Source organism: Lissotriton vulgaris, chromosome 10 (genome assembly GCF_964263255.1).
Source record: "Lissotriton vulgaris chromosome 10, aLisVul1.2, whole genome shotgun sequence".
Classification (NCBI taxonomy): domain Eukaryota; kingdom Metazoa; phylum Chordata; class Amphibia; order Caudata; family Salamandridae; genus Lissotriton; species Lissotriton vulgaris.
In genome coordinates this window covers 422,122,659-422,145,581 of record NC_141698.1, presented here as the reverse complement: position 1 = coordinate 422,145,581, position 22,923 = coordinate 422,122,659, and the positions used below count along the sequence as shown (strand labels likewise).

Below are 22,923 nucleotides of genomic sequence, written 5' to 3'. Positions count from 1 at the left end.
CCTTAAACTGGACTCTCTCCTGGATTGGGCGCCAGTGCAAAGAGGCAGGTTTGGCTGAGAGACGTTTAGGGATATTCAGGAGCAGACGATTTGTGCAGTTCTGCACAGTCTATAATATTTTGGTCATGGAATATGGAGCTCCTAAGTATAGAGCATTGGCATAAGCGAGCCATGACAGAATCAGTGCTTGAACTAGCAGCCTTCTGCCCGCAAAAGGTAGCAAGGGAAGGATCTTCCTGATCATCCTCAGGAGACCCTAGCAGCTGGCTGCTACTTTCTGGGCTTGTTCCTTAAAATCAAGGTTGCAGTCGAGCCACACATCCAAGCTCTTAATATGCTTTTTCGGAGCAGGGGGTAGGCTCAAACATTTAGGCCAGAATGGATCTATGTTAGGAGGGACAGAATTACCAAGGAGCATAACTCAGTCTTTGCCCCATTAAGCTTCAAACATGAGATATCCATCCATCTGGAGACCTTTTCAAGGCAGAAGGCTATGCCAGGTCCAGAGTTATCCTGTTTATTGAGGGAGACGGTCAACTGAGTGTCGTCGGCATAGGTGACAATCTGGACTCCTAATGGAGTAACTATTTCTGCCAAAGAGCTCAAATAAATATTAAATAGGGTGGGGATCAGGGCAGATCCCTGAGGAACCCAGCAAGTAAGGGCAATTGCTTTGAAACAATTTCATCTTCAAAGACTGCGAAGAATCTATTTTCCAGGAAAGACTGACACGATTTCAGTGCTATTCCAGTCACTCCCACATCCCTGAGTCTGTAAATGAAGATCCAAAATTGGGTGAAAGACTGGCTAAAGTAATGCCATCAAGTGCTCTTCTCAACTTAAATTGCCACACAACTTCTGATACTCTGGCTAATATGTCTTACTACAAATAGAGGAACTGTAGCCTAATTGGCTGTACCGTAATCAATCTATAAGCATGGCACATTCTCACACACATGAGAATCTTCAAACGAATCAAAAGTGACAATGACCTCCTAGTAGCAGTTCTCTATTTTGCCAGACAAAAACAAAACAATCTGAAGACTGGTTGAAATCCGAAAAAAGGAAAACTAACATTTAAGTCAAACTAGAAGCAAATCTCATGGTGGAGCACCAGAATAGTGCCTTGGGAACTGGCATCTAAGAATTAAAGCATCTTGCTCTGGAATCTGAAGAACTGTGAACTCCTAGAACTGGGCAGACAAGATAAAGGAGCTGTTTAGGGAAGTGAGCACCTGGTAGGTAGCATTAACATCCAGAATTGGGACCAAATTAAATACTAGTTGAAACAGCAGAACTGGTGATCTGAGACTGGAGTGGGTTGACTTTGAATGCCTGCATCAGACGTTATTATCTCACTCACTAAGGCATTGGAACATCTATGTGACAGGCAGCGATCACCTAAGGATCATCAGGAAAGAATACAAGAAACTAATTAAAATATAAAAGGCCCATCCAACAAACACTGTGTGGAGGCTCCTTCAATCGGCCATCAAGGAAGGAAAGCACAACAACATTCTGGAATTTGGTAAGATGGTGGTGTGAGGCCTGTAAAAGATTGTGGAATCCTGGATCAATTGTGTGAACTGGACAATTCATTTTGCCTCCATGTACCAAGAAAGAGTCATCAACACTACAGCAATGGAGGGCATTAAGGTGTCTGCCCCAACTTTTTTCAATCCCATACATAGGCTTTGTGTCAAGTATGGCACAAGGCTGGTTACACATTAGCAAGGTTTGTGATTGAGCAGTTGTGGTGGGGACAGCATGGACAGACTCTCTCTCACTTCCACACAGCTGGCACCGGAATGGCATTTACACAGTGGTATCAGAAAAAACGAAAGTGGAAGGGGTCTGGAAGAAATAATAACCTAAAAGAACGAGTTAAAACAAAGAGCAAAAACAACAAGCTAAAATTATTTTGCTGGGTGAACGTCCTTGGACTGTCTCCAAAGGTGCTTTGGTCACCTTTAAAATGAGGTTGCTGCTGCTTAAGGTAAAAATCCCAAATTGGACACTAAGCTCGAGTTTCCTTGCTGTGAAGCTTTAGAAAGTTCTCTAATTTACCAGAAGCACCAGGGGCCAGATGTACGATGCATTCTACTGATTATAAAAGGCCCATTGGGCCATTTGCGATGGGTAAAAATGCATTTTACTAAGGACAAAGCCTATTTTACGAGTCAGTAACCTATTACAGACTTGCAAAAGAGGGTTTGTGAGTCGCTATTAGGAAGGGGCATTCCAAGGACATTCCTTCCTAATAGCGAGTTGCATGGGGATGTATGATTGTTTTGCCACCGGAATGTGGTCGCAAAACAATAGCAGTTTAGTTGCAAACAGGAAGGGATCCCCGGGGAACCCCTTCTCATTTGTGACTGGCAGCGAAAACGTGTTTTTAAGAGCCTCCAGTGTCTCCACGGACCACTGCCCACTCTTAAAAAATGGAAAAGAAAATGTATTTTTCTTTTTGAAATGCATCAGTTTTTTTTTTTAGGAAAAGCGGGCTGCATATAAAACAATACTTTTTACCTTATTTAAAAGCAAACACAGACAAGGGGGTCTGCTGTCCCCAGCAGGCCACCATGACTGTGCTATTGCTCTTTCCCAGTGAGTCACTAATTGCGCCCTGCCTCATGAATATTGTTGAGGTGGGTCCATTACGACCACATTTTGAATCAATAATGTGTCTGAGACACATTTATACAGTTCATTTTGTGAGTCTTTAATTGCGAGTCCCAAAAAAATTAGGGGTCATAGATCTGGCCCTAGGTTACTCAGGGAGCTACAATATGAATGCTCATTATGAAAATGAAAACCAATTTCCTTCATTATTTCATGGGTTAGGAAAACTCAAAACAATGAAAGTAAAATTACACCTAAAAGAGGATGTTTGCCCTGTTGCTCAAAGACACAGATGAGTTGCATTTCACTTGCAAGAAGCTATTGAAAATGAACTTAATTCATTGCTTAAACATGACATCATTGAACGCTCCACTGCTCCGACACACAGCGTTTCTCCCATTGCAATAGTGCCTAAAAGAGACAGTGAAGGAGTTGCACGCATGTGCATTGACATGTATCAGGCCAACACAGCAATTGAGCGAAAGAGACATCCCGGTCTATATGATAACTTAATTGAATGGCGCAAAGTTCTTCTCTCGACTCAACTTAATAAAAGGATATCACCAATTAGAACTTGAAGAAAAATCCAGGTACATCACAACCTTTTCGACATATATAGCTCTGTTTAGATATAAGCAATTGAGTTTTGGTATATCCTCTGCTACAGAGCATTTCTAAGACGTCATTCGATGTATCATTCAGTCTGTAGTAAATGCATTCAAATATAGTGATGACATATTGTTTTTCCGAGCTACACAGAAAGAGCATGACAAGGGTCTCATGCAAGTATGTTGTTTGCTGAACTATGCAAGCTTAACTCTGAATGCTGACAAATGTGCATTCCACAAGAAAAGTGTGAAACTCTTAGGCCATGTCTTTTTTTATGTGGTCTTGGAATGGCCAGTTACTAGTCAAGATACATACGAGGCCTTACTATGGTCAGTGCACCATTGCAAGAATTAATGACAATGAATGTGTCTTTTCATTGATCACAAGAATGTGAGAGGGAAGGAAGCTATTGAGAGTTCCACTTAAATGACCTAGTTGATACCAAATTTCCCACAGAGTTTATAGTTGGCACTGGCCCTGTCGGATTAGGCACAATCCTTGCACAGCACAACGGACAGCCAAATGTCTGCAGACATATTGTAACATTTACCAGTAAAAGCCTGTCACAAACAGAACGTGTTTATTTGCAACATGAGAAAGAAAGTTTGGCAGTGGTCTAGGCTAGCGAATATTTCCTTGCATTTATGCACAGAAAGCCCTTCTGACTCATCATCAAGCAGTGTTGATGATATCTATCAATCCCAAAGTCAAAATGACTCCTAAAATTTAACTTTGGGGTTAAAGTTGCAAGAATACAACTAAACAATTCTTCATTGTCCAGGGAAAGATCAGAATCCTGTGGATTTTTTTCAAGAGTGCCATTACAATGCTGTGGGTCACTATCTAAAACAGCGGAGGCCTACATCAATTTTATTGTGAAATTAAGCCGACTAACTGCCATGTCTTTAGAACAAATTGTCCCTACCAGGAGCTAAGATAGCGACATGTTAAATTTGAAAGACAACATTGCTCATCATTTATAGAACCAGCACTCTAGACCTCTCACTATTGACAGTGAGTACTTGAAGTTCAAAAATGTAAGAGATGAACGTTCAGTTTCTCAAGAAGGCCTCATTTTGAGAGGTAAATGAATTGTTATTCCCATGAGTCTCCGACAACAAGTAATCGACATTGCCCATGAAGGACATTGATGAATAGTTGCACTAAGAGAGCACTCAGTGATTGATTCTGGTTTCTATATCTCGATGAAAGGGTCGAAAAAGAATTGAAGACGTTATATATGCAGCTGTATTTCCTTTCAAGTGATACAGCACCCGTTGAACATGCCAGAATTGGCTCATCATGCTTGGGAGAAAATTTCTATTGATTTCTTTGGTCTTCTAGAGAATAGACATCATCTTCTAGTTATTGTTGATGAATACTCCTGTTTCAATTGATAGAAGACCTTTCATCCACTACACATGAAAAGGTTATTAAAAAATGAGATGGCCGTAGATTCCAGCCGATCGGTAGTGGGGGCGTCTGCCCTCCCTGTCATTGATTTCCCACTTACTTCGTTGGCCGTTTGGGGCACCCGTCTTCACTAGGAACTGCACCTATTGGAGCACTACTTGGTATGTTAAGGGCCTGGTTGAAGGGAACTTAGTCCGGCTTAGCGGGTTGAATGTGGGCTACTTTCAACGCTAACCCCTGCGTGGGAGATGTGCTGGATTGTCGCAATATTTTTTTTCTGTGATTAAAATGTCAATAAACATACCTTTTAAAAAAAAAAATGAGATCGCCTCTTTGCAACATAGGGTATACCTGCAATCTTAAAATCTGACAATGGCCCACCTTTTAATCGTCGAGAATTCAATGATTTATTTATTTTTATTTATTTTATACGTTTTCTATAGTGCTGGCCAAACCCGAGGGTATTGGAGCGCTTTACAGCAGGAGGGAGAGAAGTCAAATACAGGATAAAAGAACAAAATAGACTTATTCATGAGTGTTCAAAAGTTGCAGTTGTGCTGAGCGTGCGAAGTGCGTTGTTGAGGTAGAGAGACCAAGGGTTCCTAGGTGAGCCATTGAGGTAGAGAGGTCAAGAGGTACTCTCGATGCATGACATTTTCTCTTAGCGGCGATGAACCAAGGCGATAGGTTGGGGAGAGGGGATGAGGTAGGCAGTGGGTGCGCATTGTAAGGTGACTGCCAGGTGGAAGCATGTGAGTCATGGAATTGAGTTCGGGAAGGCACGGTTGAGGTAAGGGACTTTTAGGAGGCTTTTGAATTTTGAAAAGGAGGGGGTAGTTCTGATGTCAACAGGGATGGAGTTCCAGATTTTAGAAGCGTTGCCTGCAAAAGAGCGGGCTGAGGTTTTTTGTGTGCGCGTTTTCAGGGGGATGAGTAGAGGGAGTTGGAACTCCTGAGACTTCTAGACTGACCGGCTTTCTTTGTTTAGAAGCTAGGTATTCCGGTTTCCCTGTGTGCAGGGCTTTGTGTGTAAGGCATGCAGTTCTGAAGCTGGCACGCATTTCCACTGGGAGCCATTTTAGATTTCTGAGTGCGGGAGATATATGGTCAAATTTTTTTACTCCGGTGACCATTCTGGCAGCTGCATTGAGGGTAGTTTTGAGTGGTGCTAGGTGGGAGAGAGCTGTACTGGAGCGGACTGCGTTCCCATAGTCCAGTCTAGACAACACCAGAGATTGGGTGGCTTTGTTTGAGGTCCATAGGTGGAATGTGGGGTTTGATTTTATTGAGGAGCTTCAGATTGAGGAAAGCGCTCTTAGCGGAGTTCTTGATGTGGTTGGTCATGGATAGTTTGTGGTCAAGGGTGATTCCAAGTGATTTTACTGAGTGTGCCAGTGTGAGATTCCCGTTGAGGGCATCGATTGCTTTCAGCCATTCAACGATTTGTGGGTTTTCTTCCTAGTTGGATATGAGGAGGATCTCGGTTTTTCCCTGATTGAGTTTAAGGTGGTTCGTTGATAGCCATTCTTTTGACTTCTCTGAGAGTATTGTTGAGTCTTAGAATGTCGTTAAAGGAGGAGGGTTCCAAGTAGATCTGGGTGTCATCTGTATATTGATGGAAAGGGATGTTGTCTTTTTCTGAATGGTGGTGAGGGGTTCCATATATTTGTTGAACAGTTGAGGGGAGAGAACGGATCCTTGGGGGACACCTCTGTTCACGGGGAGAAGGTCAGATGTAAAGGATTTGATTTTTACTCTTTGGGAGCGATTTTGAAAGAAGGAGGAGAACCATTGAAGGACCACTTCGTCTGCACCTACCTGCTCTTTGAGAGCCTTGATGAGAAGACTGTGATCTACCGTGTCAAAGGCTGCTGACAAGTCTAGAAGGATGAGTAGACAGCAATGGTCTGAATCAAGGGAGTTGAGCATATCATTCACGATGTTGAGGATTGCAGTTTCGGTGCTAGAGCCTTTTCTAAAGCCTGATTGGTGATGGTCTAGCAAATTATTATTCAGTTGACGGAGAAAGCATTTTTCAAGGATTTTGGCTAGGAAGGGGAGATTAGAGACAGGTCTGAAATCATTCAGGTCTTTAGTATCTAGGCCTGGTTTCTTCAGAAGAGGTGTGACTTGGCAGACTTTGAGGCAATCTGGTTTGATGCCAGTTTTTAGGGAGCTGTTTATGATTTCACACCAAAGTGGTGCAATAGTGAGTTTCAGCTCTTTGGCCATTTGGGAGGGTATAGGGTCGAGGTTGTGAGATGAGGACTTGGGGGAGGAGATTAAATTGAGGATCTCAGCTTCAGGGATGGGGTCGAAAGAAGTTCAGATAATTGCGGGTCACCCCCTAGAGGTAGTTTTGATTGGTGGGGTGCAGTTTTTGCCGGGAGGATGGAGGTTGATGTCAAGTGATAGTTCGATCTTGGTGATTTTTTCGTTAAAGAAGTTGGGAAAGTTGTCACATTTGTTTTTTGATGATGTCAAAGAGTTCTCGTGGTCTGTTTTTAGCCTTGTCCAGCGTGGTACAGAAAACGTTTTTTTAAATTATTGATATGCTTTTTGTACTTGCTGATCTGAGTTCTTCGCAACGGCTGGAGGAGGGATTCTTTCTCCAGAGACGTTCTGTGGCTCTTCCTCGTTGATGTCCTTGTTGAACCAGGATCTGGAGGGGATGTTCCTGGTTTTTTCAATTTCATGGGAGCTAGTTGGTCTAAGATGGAGGACATGGTTATGTTGTAGTGGGATGTGAGTTCTGCAGTTGAGAGGCCGTCCGGGTGATGGGCAGGAGGGAGGATATTTTTTCTTCTAAATCAGCTGTGTTGATCTGCAATAGGTTTCTAGACCATGTAGGGGGGTCTGTGATGGAAGGTTGACACATGATGGGTTGAGAGATGCGGAATAGGATTAGGTGGTGGTCTGACCAGTCGACTGGAAGGATGTGGTCTATAATAATTGCATCGTGTTGGGCGATGATGGCATCCAGGATTGCCCCTTTGTTATGAGTTTCTTTTGAGCAGTGCTGGGTAAGGTTGTTGGAATGTAATAGCTCATTCAGGATTTGTACTGGAGCGCTGTTCTTATCATTCCAGTGGAGGTTGAGGTCACCTAGAATGAGGTTGTTGGTATCTCGGAGAGAGCAGTGGGCGATCAGGTCTGACAGGTGTTCCGTGAATGAGACGGTGTTGCCTGGGGGATGGTACAGGAGGTGGTAGTGCAGTAGATTGTTGTTGGTGGTTTTGATGTTGGCGGTTAGGCATTCGAATGCGTTGTAGTTAAAGATATCAATTTCGGACACTGACAGGTTGTTGTTGTGGATGATTGCCAAGCCTCCGCCTTTTTGGTCTTTTCTATTTTTGTTGATGATAGATAAGCCCGGGGGTACGAGCATATCCAGGATAGGAAGAGAGGAGTCGTTGAGCCAGGTCTTGGTGATGAAGGCTATATCTATGTCATGGTTAAGGATGGATTCTGCAAGCTTTCTAGCATGTTTCGTGGCAGATCTGTAGTTTATGAGCATGCAGTTAGTATGGGGAGTCTCTTTTTTTGGTTCAGTAGGGATGTTGATGAGGGAGGCTGAGGGTCTGGGGGGTTTCGGGAAGGGGTGTTCACTTCTGAACCCGGTGATTACTTGAATTGTAGATTGCAGGACGTGAGTGGAAGGGGTGGTGTATGAGGAGGCCAGCTTGATTGCTTCCTCCGAGGACATTGGCTTCCATAGCACTATTCGGTCTCGGGGCTTGGGACGAGGAAGGGCAAGGGGACTGGCTATGGGGCGGGGGCTTGTGAGGCCTAGGGTGTGTGGGGAGGAGGAGATGGGGTGGAGTGGGTGTTTAGGGGGGGTTGTGGAGTGTTGAGAAGTTGGTTTGGATATGATTCAGGCCCCGTATTATAATGGCGACTTGACTTTCAATACTGGTGAGGCAGCGATCAGTCTCTTCTTGAGGGGAGGTGGGTTGCTTCTGGGTGGGGTCTCCTCGGCGGGGAGAAGAGCTGATAGTGTTGTGTTGTCTTTTGGTGTTAATTGAGTTGTCAGTTTAGGTTATGGGAAAGGGCGTAGGATGAGGGGGGTCGAGTTGTGGTAGTCATTTTTTCTTGCAGGAGGGTAGAGGCCGGTGATTGGGAAACTTGGGGTGTGTATTGCGGTCGCCCGGTACTGATTGGGGGGGGTTCTGCCAGGGTTTTTTTCTAGATGATGGGCTAGTGCAGGAGGTCGGGCCGTGTCCTCGGTGGTCGAGGGATTGGAGAGGGTTAGAGGTTGCGCGTAGGTGATTGCGATAGCGGGAGGCGGAATAGGGAGGGTGTTCAGTATGAGGGACTGGTTGCCCGGGTGGAAAGGAAGCGTTGGGAGGGAGGGTAGTGTGTGGGTGCTGTTGGTGTGTAGAGAAGGGAAGAGGAGGTCAAAAGCCTCAAGGATGGCATTGTTGGCTTAGATCAGGACTGTGCCGTTGGAGTAGATGGTCACAGAGGTGATCCCGTAGTGTGGCAGGTGGTTGGGGGTGTAGAATGAAAGTTTGCAGCTATGGGGCGTCTTTTTGGTTTTGGTGATTTGGCATTTTGCTCTCAGGGTGGAGATCTCATAGCCGGGCCTATTTGTGTGAAAGATGAGGTCTATTTTTACTTGACCTTTAGCGGAACAATGATATAAGTCAACAAAGAGGGATTCAGGGAATTGCCTGATCAGTTTGTTTTTGAGTTTTTTTTTTATTTTGGTGAGAGGTTGGGGGGAGGGTGATCAAGAAGGAGTTTGGGCCGTGCCGATTTATGTAGGGTGAAGAGAGGGGATTGGGGGAGGTTGTCGTGATAAAAGGCATTATAACTAAGATGTCAGTGTGGGTAGATCCTTTTCTGCTGGGTTTATTCTAGTAACCCAGGGGACGGGGCGGGTAGTGACTACGGACAGGGCTGTTATTGGTGTCAGATCGATCTATATGTAATGGGTTGGAGGGTATTGAAACGCATACTTGGGGGTCAGGGGGCGATAGGGAATAGGGAAGCTTGAGTCAGCTTAGTTTCTGATGGGGAGAGGGGTAGTAGTGGTGGCAATTGCGTTAGGAATAAATGAGCTTCCCCCTGGGACAGTGCCTCGTCAGTGGGGATGCGGTATGTCCGAAGGGGGAGTAGTAACTATGTAAAGGGTCCAGGTAGTATATAGGAGGGGAGGTTCCCAGGAGCGGGGTGGATGGGAGACAGTCAGGGAGAGGGGCTCAGCAGTGCATCTGTATGGTGTGAGGTTCCAAGAAGGTTGTAGGGTATTCTTAGGTTGCCATAGAGTCAGCTTGTAGATCTATAGTGGCTATTGGGAGCCTTGGCTCCCTTGAGCAATGATCTGATAGTTCCAAGATGCGAGTGAGGTGTCCATTTATTGGTCAGTTCCACTATGTGAATTGGTTATTTATTGGTCAGGTCCACAAAGTGAAACTATTGGTAGGCATTGCAGGACTTTGCCGTAGGTTCAGTCTAGTTGTCTGAGTGCTCCACTTCGACAGAAACACGATTGAGGTGGATCATAGGCTAACATGGACTCATACAGTTGGTGTTCGGATAGGGAAAGTGATTTGTGGGGCACTTAAGTGTGTCTCCTACGCAGTGGCAGGGATTTGCCTGTACCCGCAAGATTATTTTTCAGTTCCTTCTTGGCCCCGATCTGAGTGCATGTCCATTTTGGGGTCAGGCGAATGTAGAGCACAGGAACAGTTTGTGCTCTGATTCAATTTAGGAAACTTCCTGATGGCCGGGTGCAGGAGGCGGACTTCTGGGCTCGACGGAGGTCTAGGGTTGCAAGTGCCCACTTATGTTGTTGATTGTGGTGGAGGGTCTTCTAGAGGATCGGTCCTGACTAGACCACCATTTTGGGGTCAGGCAATGCGGAATAAGGTGAAAACTTGTGCTCCGATTCCAGGAAAGACTTTGGATGTCCTGGTGGGGAAGCAGGAGTGGTAGGCGGTCTGAGGACATCACGGGGGGGGGGTGACATTTGTGAGATCGCAGTGCGGTGTCGTTGTTGGAACTTTTACTTGTGGGCATACTCTTCAGTGCTAGCTACGTGGCCATTTTGGGGTCAGGAACTGGGAGCATTGGGTAATTAAGAGCTCCGGTTCGGCAAGTGAACACCTAGGAGAGAGGCCAGGGGCAGGGGCAGTCTCCAGGGCTTGCAGCAGGGCGAGACTCACCTGCGCCTACTACAGGATGCCACCGGAGTGGTTGCGGCCAGGAGTTTTGAGACGTGGAGTACTGGCTGGGCCGCCATTTTAAAGTCAGGCATAACGGAGAGATGTATCAGCTCGCGCTCCGAGTTACAGCATACTCCGCGATACATCAGACTTCTTCAGATGGCCATGAGTGAGGTGCGACCCGTGTCTGGGGGCGTCAACGTTCCTGTCGGTGCTCCTGCGGTTCCTCAATATAAAGAATCAAAAAAGCCCTCCTCTTGAGCCCCAGGCCAATGATTTGGTAGATGGTTAATGAGTACTCTAATGAAAGCTGTTCAGCGTGCTGCATTGGAGAAACTCACCCTGAAAGTTGTTTTGAACACTACTCTTCGAACTTACCTTTTAACCCCAAAAGGGGAAAGTCGTGCAACTTTCTTGTTTCGAAGAGCCATTACAACTAAGCTGCCTCAATGGACCAACCTCACATCCAAGAATGAGGAAGACATTTGACCTATGGACTTTGGTCACAAACAGAAGATGAAAATATATGTTGACAGATAAAATCATGTAAAAGATGTCACCTTTACAGGATGAGAGTGAGTGCTTGTCAGACAACACAGAAAAGGAAAGTCCGATGCTCCTTTTGAGTCTGATCCCTTTCCCATCACTAACACCAAAGGACACATGGTGGCTGCCCAGCATCATGGGAAGGAAGTCCCTTACTAGATATTCCTCTCATTTTCCACAGGTGGCCCATCACTCACCAAACATCGATGTCAATGTAGAGACTGGATCCTGATGGACTGTTTATGTCTCTGTGTCTGCTGATTATTTCACCTCACTGACACTTCTATTGCCAATTGGTGTTGATTCTGGTTTTGAGTCTCATTCCTATGATAATCTCACATTTTTATTATTAAAATCGAAAGATTATTGTTTCTGTTTGAACCTGGTTATGGACTAGGATTTTCATCCGATCGAGGGAAAATAGTAAAGATATATATTAAAAAAGAGTAGAATTGTTTTTGTTAAATTTGGTACAGCAACAGGAGGTTGCAAATCGTATCTGCATTGAATGCATAAATGAAGGAGCTCATTATGTTTGCATTTTACAAGTCTTTCCATTCTCCTCTGGGTTTAGTACCGGCTCGCTCCATGAGAGGGATGGTCGCCTCAACTACAAAATGGATATTAATATTGCTACAACTTTTTCCGCTGTTTATCGTGCTTCTGCACGCCTTTTTCTTTTGGCCCCTTCTGGGCCTTTCTACCTCATGGTTTATTTATTTTTGAGTTCACTATTATTTAAAAATTAAACCTGATTGCTCCTGCTTATGGTGTTGTGCACGACCTTTCCTGTTGACTTCATGCTGCCTGGCCTCCGGGATGTATGGCTGAATAGCGGTGTACTTTTTCTATAAATAAAGGTTTTCCACAAAAAAAAAAAAAAAAAAAAAATATTGCTACAACTGGGACAATATTTGTTAATCATTATATGTTGTGTCAGACTCAAAGATAAGAATTGGATTTTATGGTGCGAATGTTTTAAGTTAGTTAAGGTACCTTACAATATTTATGTTGTTTCTTCACTGGCATAATTATGAGTAATTTCATTTTTTATAAGATGTCTCTAGTTGGATCATGTGAATTTGTGATCAAGTGCAAAGAAGCCTTTTGTGCTTGGGCATGCCTGCACTTAGTAAGGACTTGGACGAGGAATGCTGAATTGAGGAGATACTGTTTAGATTACTTACCGGGAATCTTCATTACTTCAATTCTGCATATCTCGCCCCAGTACCTACGGTTCCACCCTCCACCCGAAGGCTTCTGTGTGGGTTTTGGGAGATTTAAAATACCAGAAAGTTCCAGGGAAACCATTTCGCTTTACATTGTAAATGGGGTTGGATCTATTTAGGAGTGCTAAAAGAAAAGAAGGGTCCTTTTGAAAGGGATGTCAACATGCGCACGCGCCTCCACATTGCACTTAGTAAGTACTGGGATGAGGAATGCAGAATCGGATAATGAAGATTCCCGGTAAGTAATCTAAACATTTCAGGGAGCCGTGATCTGGAAATGCAGATAATTCATGTAAATTTTACATAATGGCACAAAGGCCTTACTCACGTTGAAAATAATATGGAGCGTTTCTCTCACTGAAAACAATATTAGTAATATTATTATTAACTATCTTTTTTCCAAATCACTTCCTCTTGCACTTTTGTCGTTACTAAGTGCAGTAAATAGCAGGTTTTACTCTCACCCAATTTATTGGTAGTAAACTGCCATATCTTCGAAGGGCAGAGGTTTGTCAGTCTTGCTGGAATTTATACTCGTGACCTGCAGCCTTGCATAGCTCAACAGAAAGAGTGCAACTCGCTGAGCTATCATGCCAGCTTAATTCACAGCAGGACCCATTTGAGAGGGAGTTGGACGTGTAATAGACCCAACGTTTATTTGCTATTTGCATGAAATTTCGTAAAAAAGCCATGCCTGTATATGAGTGACGTGTTGCAACCAAAGATAGAACAAATTAATAGTCATTTCTTCTTGTTCCTAACCAGTGATCATTGCACCACCAATGCAAGCAACTGTAATTGTGGGATCCCACTTAACTGACACGCCAGCAGTTATCACTTGTCCTTCCTGTCGCCAGAATATCACCACAATTGTGGCATACTCAGCAGGACTCCTAACATGGCTGATATTTGGCATCTTGTTTATTTTCGGGTAAGCCTTTATTTTGGTGAAAAATGTGTTCTGAATGATGAATAATGTGTAGATGGTGTGTTCCATGAGGTGTCTCAATTGGGTAATCGGCATCATGGCCGGGCAACCTTCAGTCAACTGACTGACACAGGAAAATAATGGTCCTGGCCTTTCAGAGGCAGTGGCCTTTGAAGAATCCCAGCTTTTTTGCAGCCAGGGACAAGATTTTTCAAAGACTTATGTTGCTGATGCGTTCCGCAAGGTGCTGCAAGGGCAACGCAACTCTTTAAGTGAGGTATACTATGCCACGCAGAGCCATCTTGCATGGCTATGCGTGACATAGTAAATCTGGAGTGATGCAAGTTGCTTTACTCTGTCCTGGGAAGGTGTTCCATGTGTGGTGCGTGTGTGTTTCCCACGCATCCACCCATGGTATTTAGGGCATTCCCAGATTTACAAACTGGTACGCCGTCCCAGTATCAGTTTTGTGCTGCCACTCAGGGGCAGGGGTCCTGACAGCAGGGAAACACAGTGGGCCAATCAGATGAGCCAAATCATTCACCTTTCCGCTGCTGAAAACTTTACCATGAGACTTCTGGTATTGGAGAAGAGGCGGGGGAAAGGTATAGCTCCCCAGAACATTGAAACCCCAGGGCTGCCCAGCGCGGGGTGGGAACATTTCTGCTTTGGCACGTGCATTAGATAAACACTGGCAAGGCCAATAGGTCGCGCCTATGCGCAATCTATTGTGCTTTTGTCATTAGGTCACAATCTTAAGACATCTTGGGGACATGCCAGAAGGTTGGACCTATAAATGCATCCATCTTAGCTTACCATTGGCTTTGAAACTCACATTTTCTGGCTTTCTATTTGCTACTTTGCTTGCTTTAGGCAGTCCAGCTTGAGTTTGTTCATCCCATTGCCCAAACCTAGTTTACTGAATTCTTTCATGAACTCACTTTCTGTGAAATGGCCTTTAAATGTTGTTCTTATCTTGTCACATTTGCTGAGTATTCAAAGTCAGAGGTAAAATGTCAAGCTCTCTCTTCCAGGGAGCTTGGTGTTTACTTTTCTTTCTCTGACTTCAAAGTGAGAGAATTTCTGTGACAAACCTGTTGAGTATCCTGGATACTACACCCTCTCCATAAGTGGAGAAGGTGTAGGATGTTTTTTTTCAACCACACAACACACAAAATAACTGTGCTAATAATTCTGAATATATCAGAATAAATACAAATGAAACACTTTTTTGGCAATTCTGAAGTGTGGTGGAAACCAATATTTTAATACAATCAATACAAATCAATACACTAGGTGATGGCATATGCACACATTATCATTTGTATGAAGTAAAATTGTATTTCAGTGCAAATACAATGGCCATTTCAATTCAAAATGTGTTGTTTGTAATGGCAGTGTGCTACCACACCATGCGCACTCCACACTGTTCCACTCCACTCCACTCCACTCCACCCCACTCCACTCCACTCAACTCCACTCCATGCCACTCTATGTATCGCAACTCCATTCTATGACACTCCACTCCACTATACAAGAGGCCAGTCTACTCTACGCCCATCCGCTCTCAGATACTGTAGGCCACATTATGCCACTCGATTCCACGCCACTCCAAACCATGCCACTCTAATCTACGCCAATCACTCCACAACACTCCACTCCACTATACACCCTCTACTCCACACCATTTACTCCACTCCCCCTATCTTCAATATACCCCAATCCCCTCCAATCTATCCCACTTCACTCCAATGCCCCCCAATCTACCCCATCCCACTTTGCTACAATCTACACCAATCTACTCCACTCTATTCTACCACCCTCCACTCCACCCAATCTACCACACTCCAATCTACTTCACTCCACTAAACCCCATCCTCCCTGACTCCACTACAATCTACCCCACTCCACTACAATCTACTCAGCTCCATTCCAATCTACCCCACTCCACTCAATCTAACTCAGTCAACTCCACCCACTCCACTCTACCCAAGTCCAGTTTACCCCAGTCCACTCCAATGTACCCTCTTCCACTCCACACTTTACTGCAATCTATCCTACTCCTCTCCACTCTAATCTGTCCCATTCTAATCTGCCTCAGTGCACCACTACCACAATCTTCCCCACTCCAATCTACCCCAATCAACCCACTTCACTCCAATCTACCACAATCCAATCCACCCAATCAACCCCACTCCACTTCACTCCAATCTACTCCACTCGAAACGACCCCACTCCTATCTGTCTCACCCCAATCTACTCCACTGCACTCCAATCTACCCCACTTCACCACAATCTACCATACCATAATCTACCCAATCTATTTCACTCCAATCTACTGCACTCAACTCTACCCCACTCCACTCAAATCTGCCCCTTTCCACTCCAATCTAACCCACTCCACTCTACACAATCTACCCAACTCAAATCTACCCACTCCACCCAACTCCACTCTTCCCAATCTACCACACTCCGTTTCACTGCAATCCACACCATGCCAACCAAATCCGCCCCACTCCAGTCCAATCTAACCCACTACATCCCATTCCATCAAACTTCAGTCTACCCTACCCCAATCCACCCCTGAGTACCCTCCTCCAATCTACCCCATCCAATCTGGCCACCTCCAACTGACCCCACTCCAGTCTACCCCAAACTACTCACTCCAATCTACTCCACTTCAACCTACCCCACTCTAACCCAATCTACCACACTCCAATCTGACCCATCCCAATCTAACACACCACAATCTATCCCACACCACTGTGTCCAACTCCACTCCATTCTACTCCACTCCAAACTTCTCTGCTCCACTTCATTCTACCCCACGCCAAACTTTTCCACACAATTGTATCTCACTCCAATCTAACCCACTTCACTCCAGTCCACTCAACTGCACTCCACTCTACCCAGTCCACTCCACTCAACTCTTCCCCAATCTGCCCCACTCCGCTCCAATCTACTCCAATATATCCCACTCTACTCTGCTCTGATCTACCCCATTCCAATCTACCCCACTCAATTCTAATCTACTCCACTTCACCCCAATATACCCCAATGCAATCTACCCCACTCCAATCTAACCCAATCTAGTCTACTCCAATCTATTCCACTGCACTCCAAGGTACACCGATCTACCCACTCAACATCACTCCACCCTACACCAATCTACCCACTCTACTCCACCCCAGTCTACTCCAATCCAAAGTACCCCAATCTAACCCCAATCCATTGCATTCTACCCTACTATAATCCACCCGATCTACCCCACTCCAATCTACGTTACCCAACTCTAATCTACCCTACTCCAATATACCCCAATCCATCCCACTCCACTCTTTTCCAATCTAACCCACGCCACTACAATCTACCTGAATATCTCCCACTCCACTCTACCCCAATCTACACTGATCTACCATACTTTTATATATCTCACTCCAATCTACCCCATTTCAGGTACCTTAGCACACGTGAAATTTAGTACAATCTTATTCAGACAGAAGTAAAACACAAAACAAGTGATGGATCTTATTCTTTCTTTTCTTCTTGTTTAATCAGACATCCCGAAGTTCGGGGTCCTTGTAATCCAAGCCAAGCCAACACGTGTTTTGTCGCTTCTTGTACACATTAGAACATATGACTTGTTCACGGCTAGGTTAAAACATATATGATACATAATCAAAAAGTTTTTCCCACTTCTTTGGAAGTGTACACAATTGTAAGTTATTTTTAACAAATGTGCGCCCCAGCGGAAAAAGAACACCCAGTGTTGTCCTTAGTTCCTTCATAAATAAATTGATTATTAAAATTGTAATTGTCATTCGGACATATTGACAATACATGTAGTGCAACATTACAGGTTGACTGCATTGTCAAAGTGAAACTCCAACAAGTGCTCGTGAGAAGTATGTCTGTTATGTGTTTAAGTAATAGCAATATATGTGATTCTTTCCGTACTAAAGAGCACATGTGAGTCATGCATAGATGGAATTCTGTATCCCAGAGTGCAAGACTGAAACCTTAAACTCCCTAGATCAACTAAACACCAGAGATTGTGTGACTGAGCTGAATAAAGCTCAAGAAACTCCAAAAGCCAACGACAAACAACCATAAACTGACCTGTACGTATGGTTATGGGTATTTTTCTGTAAGATTCCAAGAGGAACAAGATGTATTGGTCTTAGTACAGCCATTAGTAGGCAAAACATTACTCATATGTTGGATGTCTGAGGGTGGACACGTGACATAAGAACGGTTACCTTTCATGTGGCGATAATTCCAAGCAACATGGTCCCGTGGCATGTTATATGTGAATCCCTGAAGGATGCGGCGACAATATTCAATGGCCAAATACCAGCAATCAAAGTCTAAACACAAAATTGAATACCCAATTTTACTGCTCAAGTTCTATAAACGAGAAACCACTACATCTACTTCCAGTGTAATTTAAAATGTAAAATAAACCGACTGTTCAAATTTGTAGTCATGACAGTGGAGGAATCCCACCCACATACGTATATATGCAAAATTATTGCGTCGTTATGTGATGGTTCATGCAAAATCCTTATTTGCTCTGTAAATAAAACGGACACACAAGCCAGAAGTAACAGCAGTATGGTGAACCAACACGCAATTACTGGAAATGTTCCCAGTACCAAAAAGGTAGTCATCAAGTAAAAGTGCTGCCTCAAAATCACTAGCGCCATGCACGCTGACCGGTATACTAGTTGAAAGTGCAGGCGCCAAGTAAACACTATTAATTCAGAGCACGGTCATCCCAGGCGTATATATGGTAGTATCGCGTGTCCCATACTTAAAAAGCCTCACAATGCCCATGGTTTCAAAATCGAAATACCCATGGAGCCCATTCTCCTTACCTATTGATCCTTCGACAGACGCCAAATCCACGTTGCCTCTCTTACACGCCAGGTGCTCGAGTGCGAGTATCCGAACGGCGCCATGATTGCACATAAGTCGCTGCCCTGGAAAACACACGTGATCCTGTATGCGCGATCATGTGTGTGTCATTAGTGGGCGCCATCTTGGAAAGGTCGGGTAGGTGGGGAATAGTGCATAAGTCACCTATTAAGTGGTGTTTAATACGTTTTTAAACCCCAGGAACTTCTCCAAAGTGGAAAAGTAATAATAAATTCGTAAGTGTGGGGTCTACCTTGTGAATTTCAGAAGACAAATCCCATAATTATGCCACAATGTGATTTTCTAGGTTTTATAGAGTTGCCAATGGAAATATGAAAGCGTGGAGTGGGAGCGGACCGGAATAACAGGCGTGGAGGCCATATGTAGTGGGCTATCTCTTAGCCGGTTTTTATTAAGGTACAGTGTTCAGGGATGAGGTACAAGGGAGAAGAGAGTCCTGGATCGCTGCTGGCTCCGACTATGAGGTGATGGTTCTTCAATTGGGATGATCACGGGTCGTAAGCTGGGTTGGCTGTTCTTGTGAGGTGATGGTCGGTTCAGCCGCGGGACGGTGGCTCCTCGGAGGTATGCAAAGGAGAGAGAAAAGTGGGCGTTAGTTCTTCTTGTCAGAACTAATATTTTGTCATTCACCTTCACCGGGCGTGTGGGAAGTAAAGCGAACGTGAGGTAGGGAGGGGAGGAGTAAGAGATGGGAAGAGGCAGCACGGGTAGGGAGGAGGGTGACTCTGTGCCGGTAGGTGAGGGGTAGTATACACAATCGTGACAGTGATACACACAGCTATATACACTATTTCACAGTTCGAGGTGTATGGTGAGGGAGAAGCTACTATACATGTACTATATTTACAGAGTTGCGGCCGCTCTCCAGCCTCCTCCACTGGACTCCACCAGTCCTCCGTCCAGACGTCGTCTCCTCCTTCTGGTTCCTCGCTCTGCTCCCAGGGTTCGTCGCACGCCGTCTCCTGCCACGAGTCTTCCTGCTTGAACGCCCTGTTGTCCGCTGTTCCGGCTTTTCTATGGTCCGCCTCTGGACTGGGGAAGGGACTTCCGGGGTCACGGGAAAGCACTTCCGGTTTCTCCCTCGTCGGGACTGGTTCCTGTAATGAAGAAGAAAGGGGTGGAGTCCTGGTTGCTATGGACGCCCGTGTATCGGAGGACTGCCGCCAGGACCGGGAAGGGAGGCATGGCATCGGCGAGGTAGGGATTGTGGCCCCATCACAAAATATTAAGCCCAAATCGCTCATGCTGATTCGCTATTCTAGCTGTCTCACTCTAGATATTCGAAGTGGCCAGATCTTAGACCCTTCATAAGTAGTCCTTGGTTTATGTGTGTGTTCTAACTTGGAATCTATGGAAATCAGTGACTATGACGTGTACGTGACATTTTGACAGTTATGTGACAATATTCATAATATAAACCGCTCCAACATACGATTACATTACCATTGGTAACACATTATACAAATCCCTACTTTGCAAAGAAAAACGTTCTGACTCAGGTTCATAGTAGAATTTATCCTGTAACTGATACAGTTAATGCAGTTCAGTGCCCCGAGGTGCTCATTAACCCAGGAAATAATGCTTCTAATGGTCAATATTCATCCCGAGTTCAGTTGCTCGCAATTTGAGTATCCAAGTTGCTTCAATTTTTCATAATTGCAACTCCCTATTGCCTCCCCTTGGGTGTCTTGGCACGTGCTCGATACCAAAAAAGGAGAAATCTTTATGTTGTCCCTGTGATTGGCAATCAGCAGTGTGTGTCGAGATAGGGTATCTGCGTCACTCTGTTTAACAGCCCTCATGTGCTCACCAATTCTGTCTCGTAGACGTCTAATGGTAATACCAACATACATTTTGTTGCATCTACAAACTATTATATAGACAACAAAGTTCGTACTACAGATAGAGTACTGTTTTCCTGTAGGGCCTGTAAATTCCTGTTTCTTGTTTTGCGCCCATTTGCACATTGAGCATCGACCACATTTGTAAAATCCCAATGAGACATTGGTCAGTCAATTGGCATCCCTAGTCCGAATGGGATAGCTAGGACTGAGGATGTTTCTAAGGCACATTCCCCTCCTATATGTGATTTCAGGTTTGTTGCCAATTGCATCAGCCAGAGTGCTATCCTCCTTCAGAATGTGCCAATGTCTGTTCATACTCCTGCTGAGCATGCTCGTGCTCAACAAATCATTGTAGTTAGTAATCATTCTGGTTTTGGTGTCTCCTTGTCTTTTGTTATGTGTGTGCTCTTTAAGGGTATCCTTTCTGTCTGTCTACTTGATTCTCTTCAAAGCTTTATCTAGAGTTCTTTTAGTGTACCCTAGTTGTTTGAAGCGTTGTGTCATAGAGGTTGTGCAGGCAATGAAGTCTGATTCTGTGCTGCAATTACATCTTACCCGTACAAATTCCCCAAAGGGGATTGCGTCAATCTGGTGTCTTGGATGGGCACTAGATGCGTGCAGAATAGCATTGCTAGCTGTACTTTTTCTGTATAGTCTGCTGTGTATTTGATCATTATTGATATACAGTTCTATATCCAGAAAGGTTATCTTTTCTCCGCTGTGTTCATAGGTGAACCTGATGTTCGACACATTGCTAGTAAGATGGTGGACAAAGTCTGTTAATTTGGTGGTGTCCCCTGTCCAGATCATCAAGCAGTCATCAATGTACCTGCCCCAAAAGAGAATGGAGTCAGACCACCGAGCGCCAGGTGGGCCCCAGATCCATCTCTCCTCGAGCCAACCCATGAAAAGGTTGGCATACGAGGGCGAGAATCTGGAACCCATGGCTACACCTTGTTTTTGAATATACCATCTGTCTTGAAAAAGGAAGACATTATTGTCGAGTATAAGTTCTATCATGGATATGAGCATCTTGGTGTGCTTCCAGGTGCTCACAGATCTATTACTCAAGATTTTTCTTATGGCTGTTAACCGGCACTCCTTTCTAATGCTGGTATATAGGGCAGTTACGTCCAGGGTCACCAGCGTCATATCTTTACTCCAGGTAATATCAGAGAGGAGACCTAGGATGCGTTTGGTGTCACGTATAAATGACGGCAAATTGCACACTAGAGGTTTAAGAAAGATGTCAACGTATTGGGACAGTTTTTCAGTGGGGCCTTCAATCCCTGATATTATGGGCCTGCCAGGTGGGGCCCGAGTGTTTTTGTGGACCTTAGGCAGGGTATATAGACATGGGTATTTGAGTCTGTCTATTCTCAGATAGCTGTATTCCTCTTCACCCAATAGGCCCCTGCCATACCATTGTTTTAGGTGACCATTAATATGGTCACTTAGACTCCAAATTGGGTTGGTCGGGAGGAGTTGGTAGCATTCTGTGTCAGCTAGTTGTGAGAGGATCTCTTTTTCATAATCTGTATAGGTCATGATCACAATGTTTCCCCCCTTATCTGCCTCCTTTATGACTAAGTCTGTGTTTCCCCTGAGTTTGTTCAGTGAGATTCTTTCGCCTCCAGTTAGATTATCATTGTTAACTCGTTGTTTGTGTCCCTTACTGTCGTGCTTATCTAAATCATTCAATACCAGTTCTACCCCAGTCAAATTTCACCAATCTACTCCACTTCACAGTCTACCCCACCCCTCCCAATCTGCCCCAATCCACCCCAGTTCAATCTATCCGGCTCCAATGCACCACGTTAATCTACCTAACTCCCTCATTTCAATCTACCTCATTTCAAATTACCCCAATCTACCCCACTCCACCCCCCAATCTACCCTAATCCACCCACTCCACTCACCCTACTCTACCCCCACTCCACACTATGCAAATATATTTCACTCCACTCTACCCCATTCCACTGTATGCCAGTCAACCCCACTCCAATCTAACCCAGTCCACTCCATGTTGCTAACTTTTAACCATGTTGAACAGTGGCCACATTGGTGCACATAATGGCTAAAACACATTGTCAAAGAAGGTGAGACCTATTGCCTTTGCCAGTGCTTGTTTTTCTTAAAGTCGTGGCTACTATGCAGCATAAAGAAGTGCTATGACGCAATCAATGCTCCTTCCCTTAATAGCGCGTTTTATGGTCTGGTTTGCCAGCACAGCTGTCTTCACCCCAGTCCAAACTATCCCACTCCTATCTATCTCTCTCCAATCTACCCCACTCCACTCCCATCTGCCCCACTTCACCCCAATCTACCCTAACATAATCCACCTAATTTATTCCACTCTAATCTACCACACTCAACTCTACCCCACTTCACTGAAATCTACCCCATTCCACTCCAATCTAACCCACTTCACTCTACACAATATACACCACTCCAATCTACCCAATCAACCCAACTCCACTCTACCCCAATCTACCACACTCCATTGCACTGTACCCAATCTGCCCCACTCACTTCACTGCAATCTACCACACGCCACTCAAATCTACCCCAATCAAGTCCAATCTAACCCACTTCGCCCCACTCCATCACATTCCAATCTACCC

The 22,923-nt window shown here is 44.7% G+C and overlaps 1 protein-coding gene across 1 annotated transcript in view; it reads left to right on the top strand.

The window, feature by feature from the left end:
* LOC147685343 (LITAF domain-containing protein-like) overlaps positions 1 to 22,923 on the top strand; it is a 334,366-nt gene that overhangs the window by 226,644 nt on the left and 84,799 nt on the right. The window contains exon 5 of the mRNA XM_086941274.1: positions 13,355 to 13,520. Within this exon, the coding sequence (XP_086797400.1) occupies positions 13,355 to 13,520 (166 nt within the window). The remainder of the gene's footprint in view (positions 1 to 13,354; positions 13,521 to 22,923) is intronic.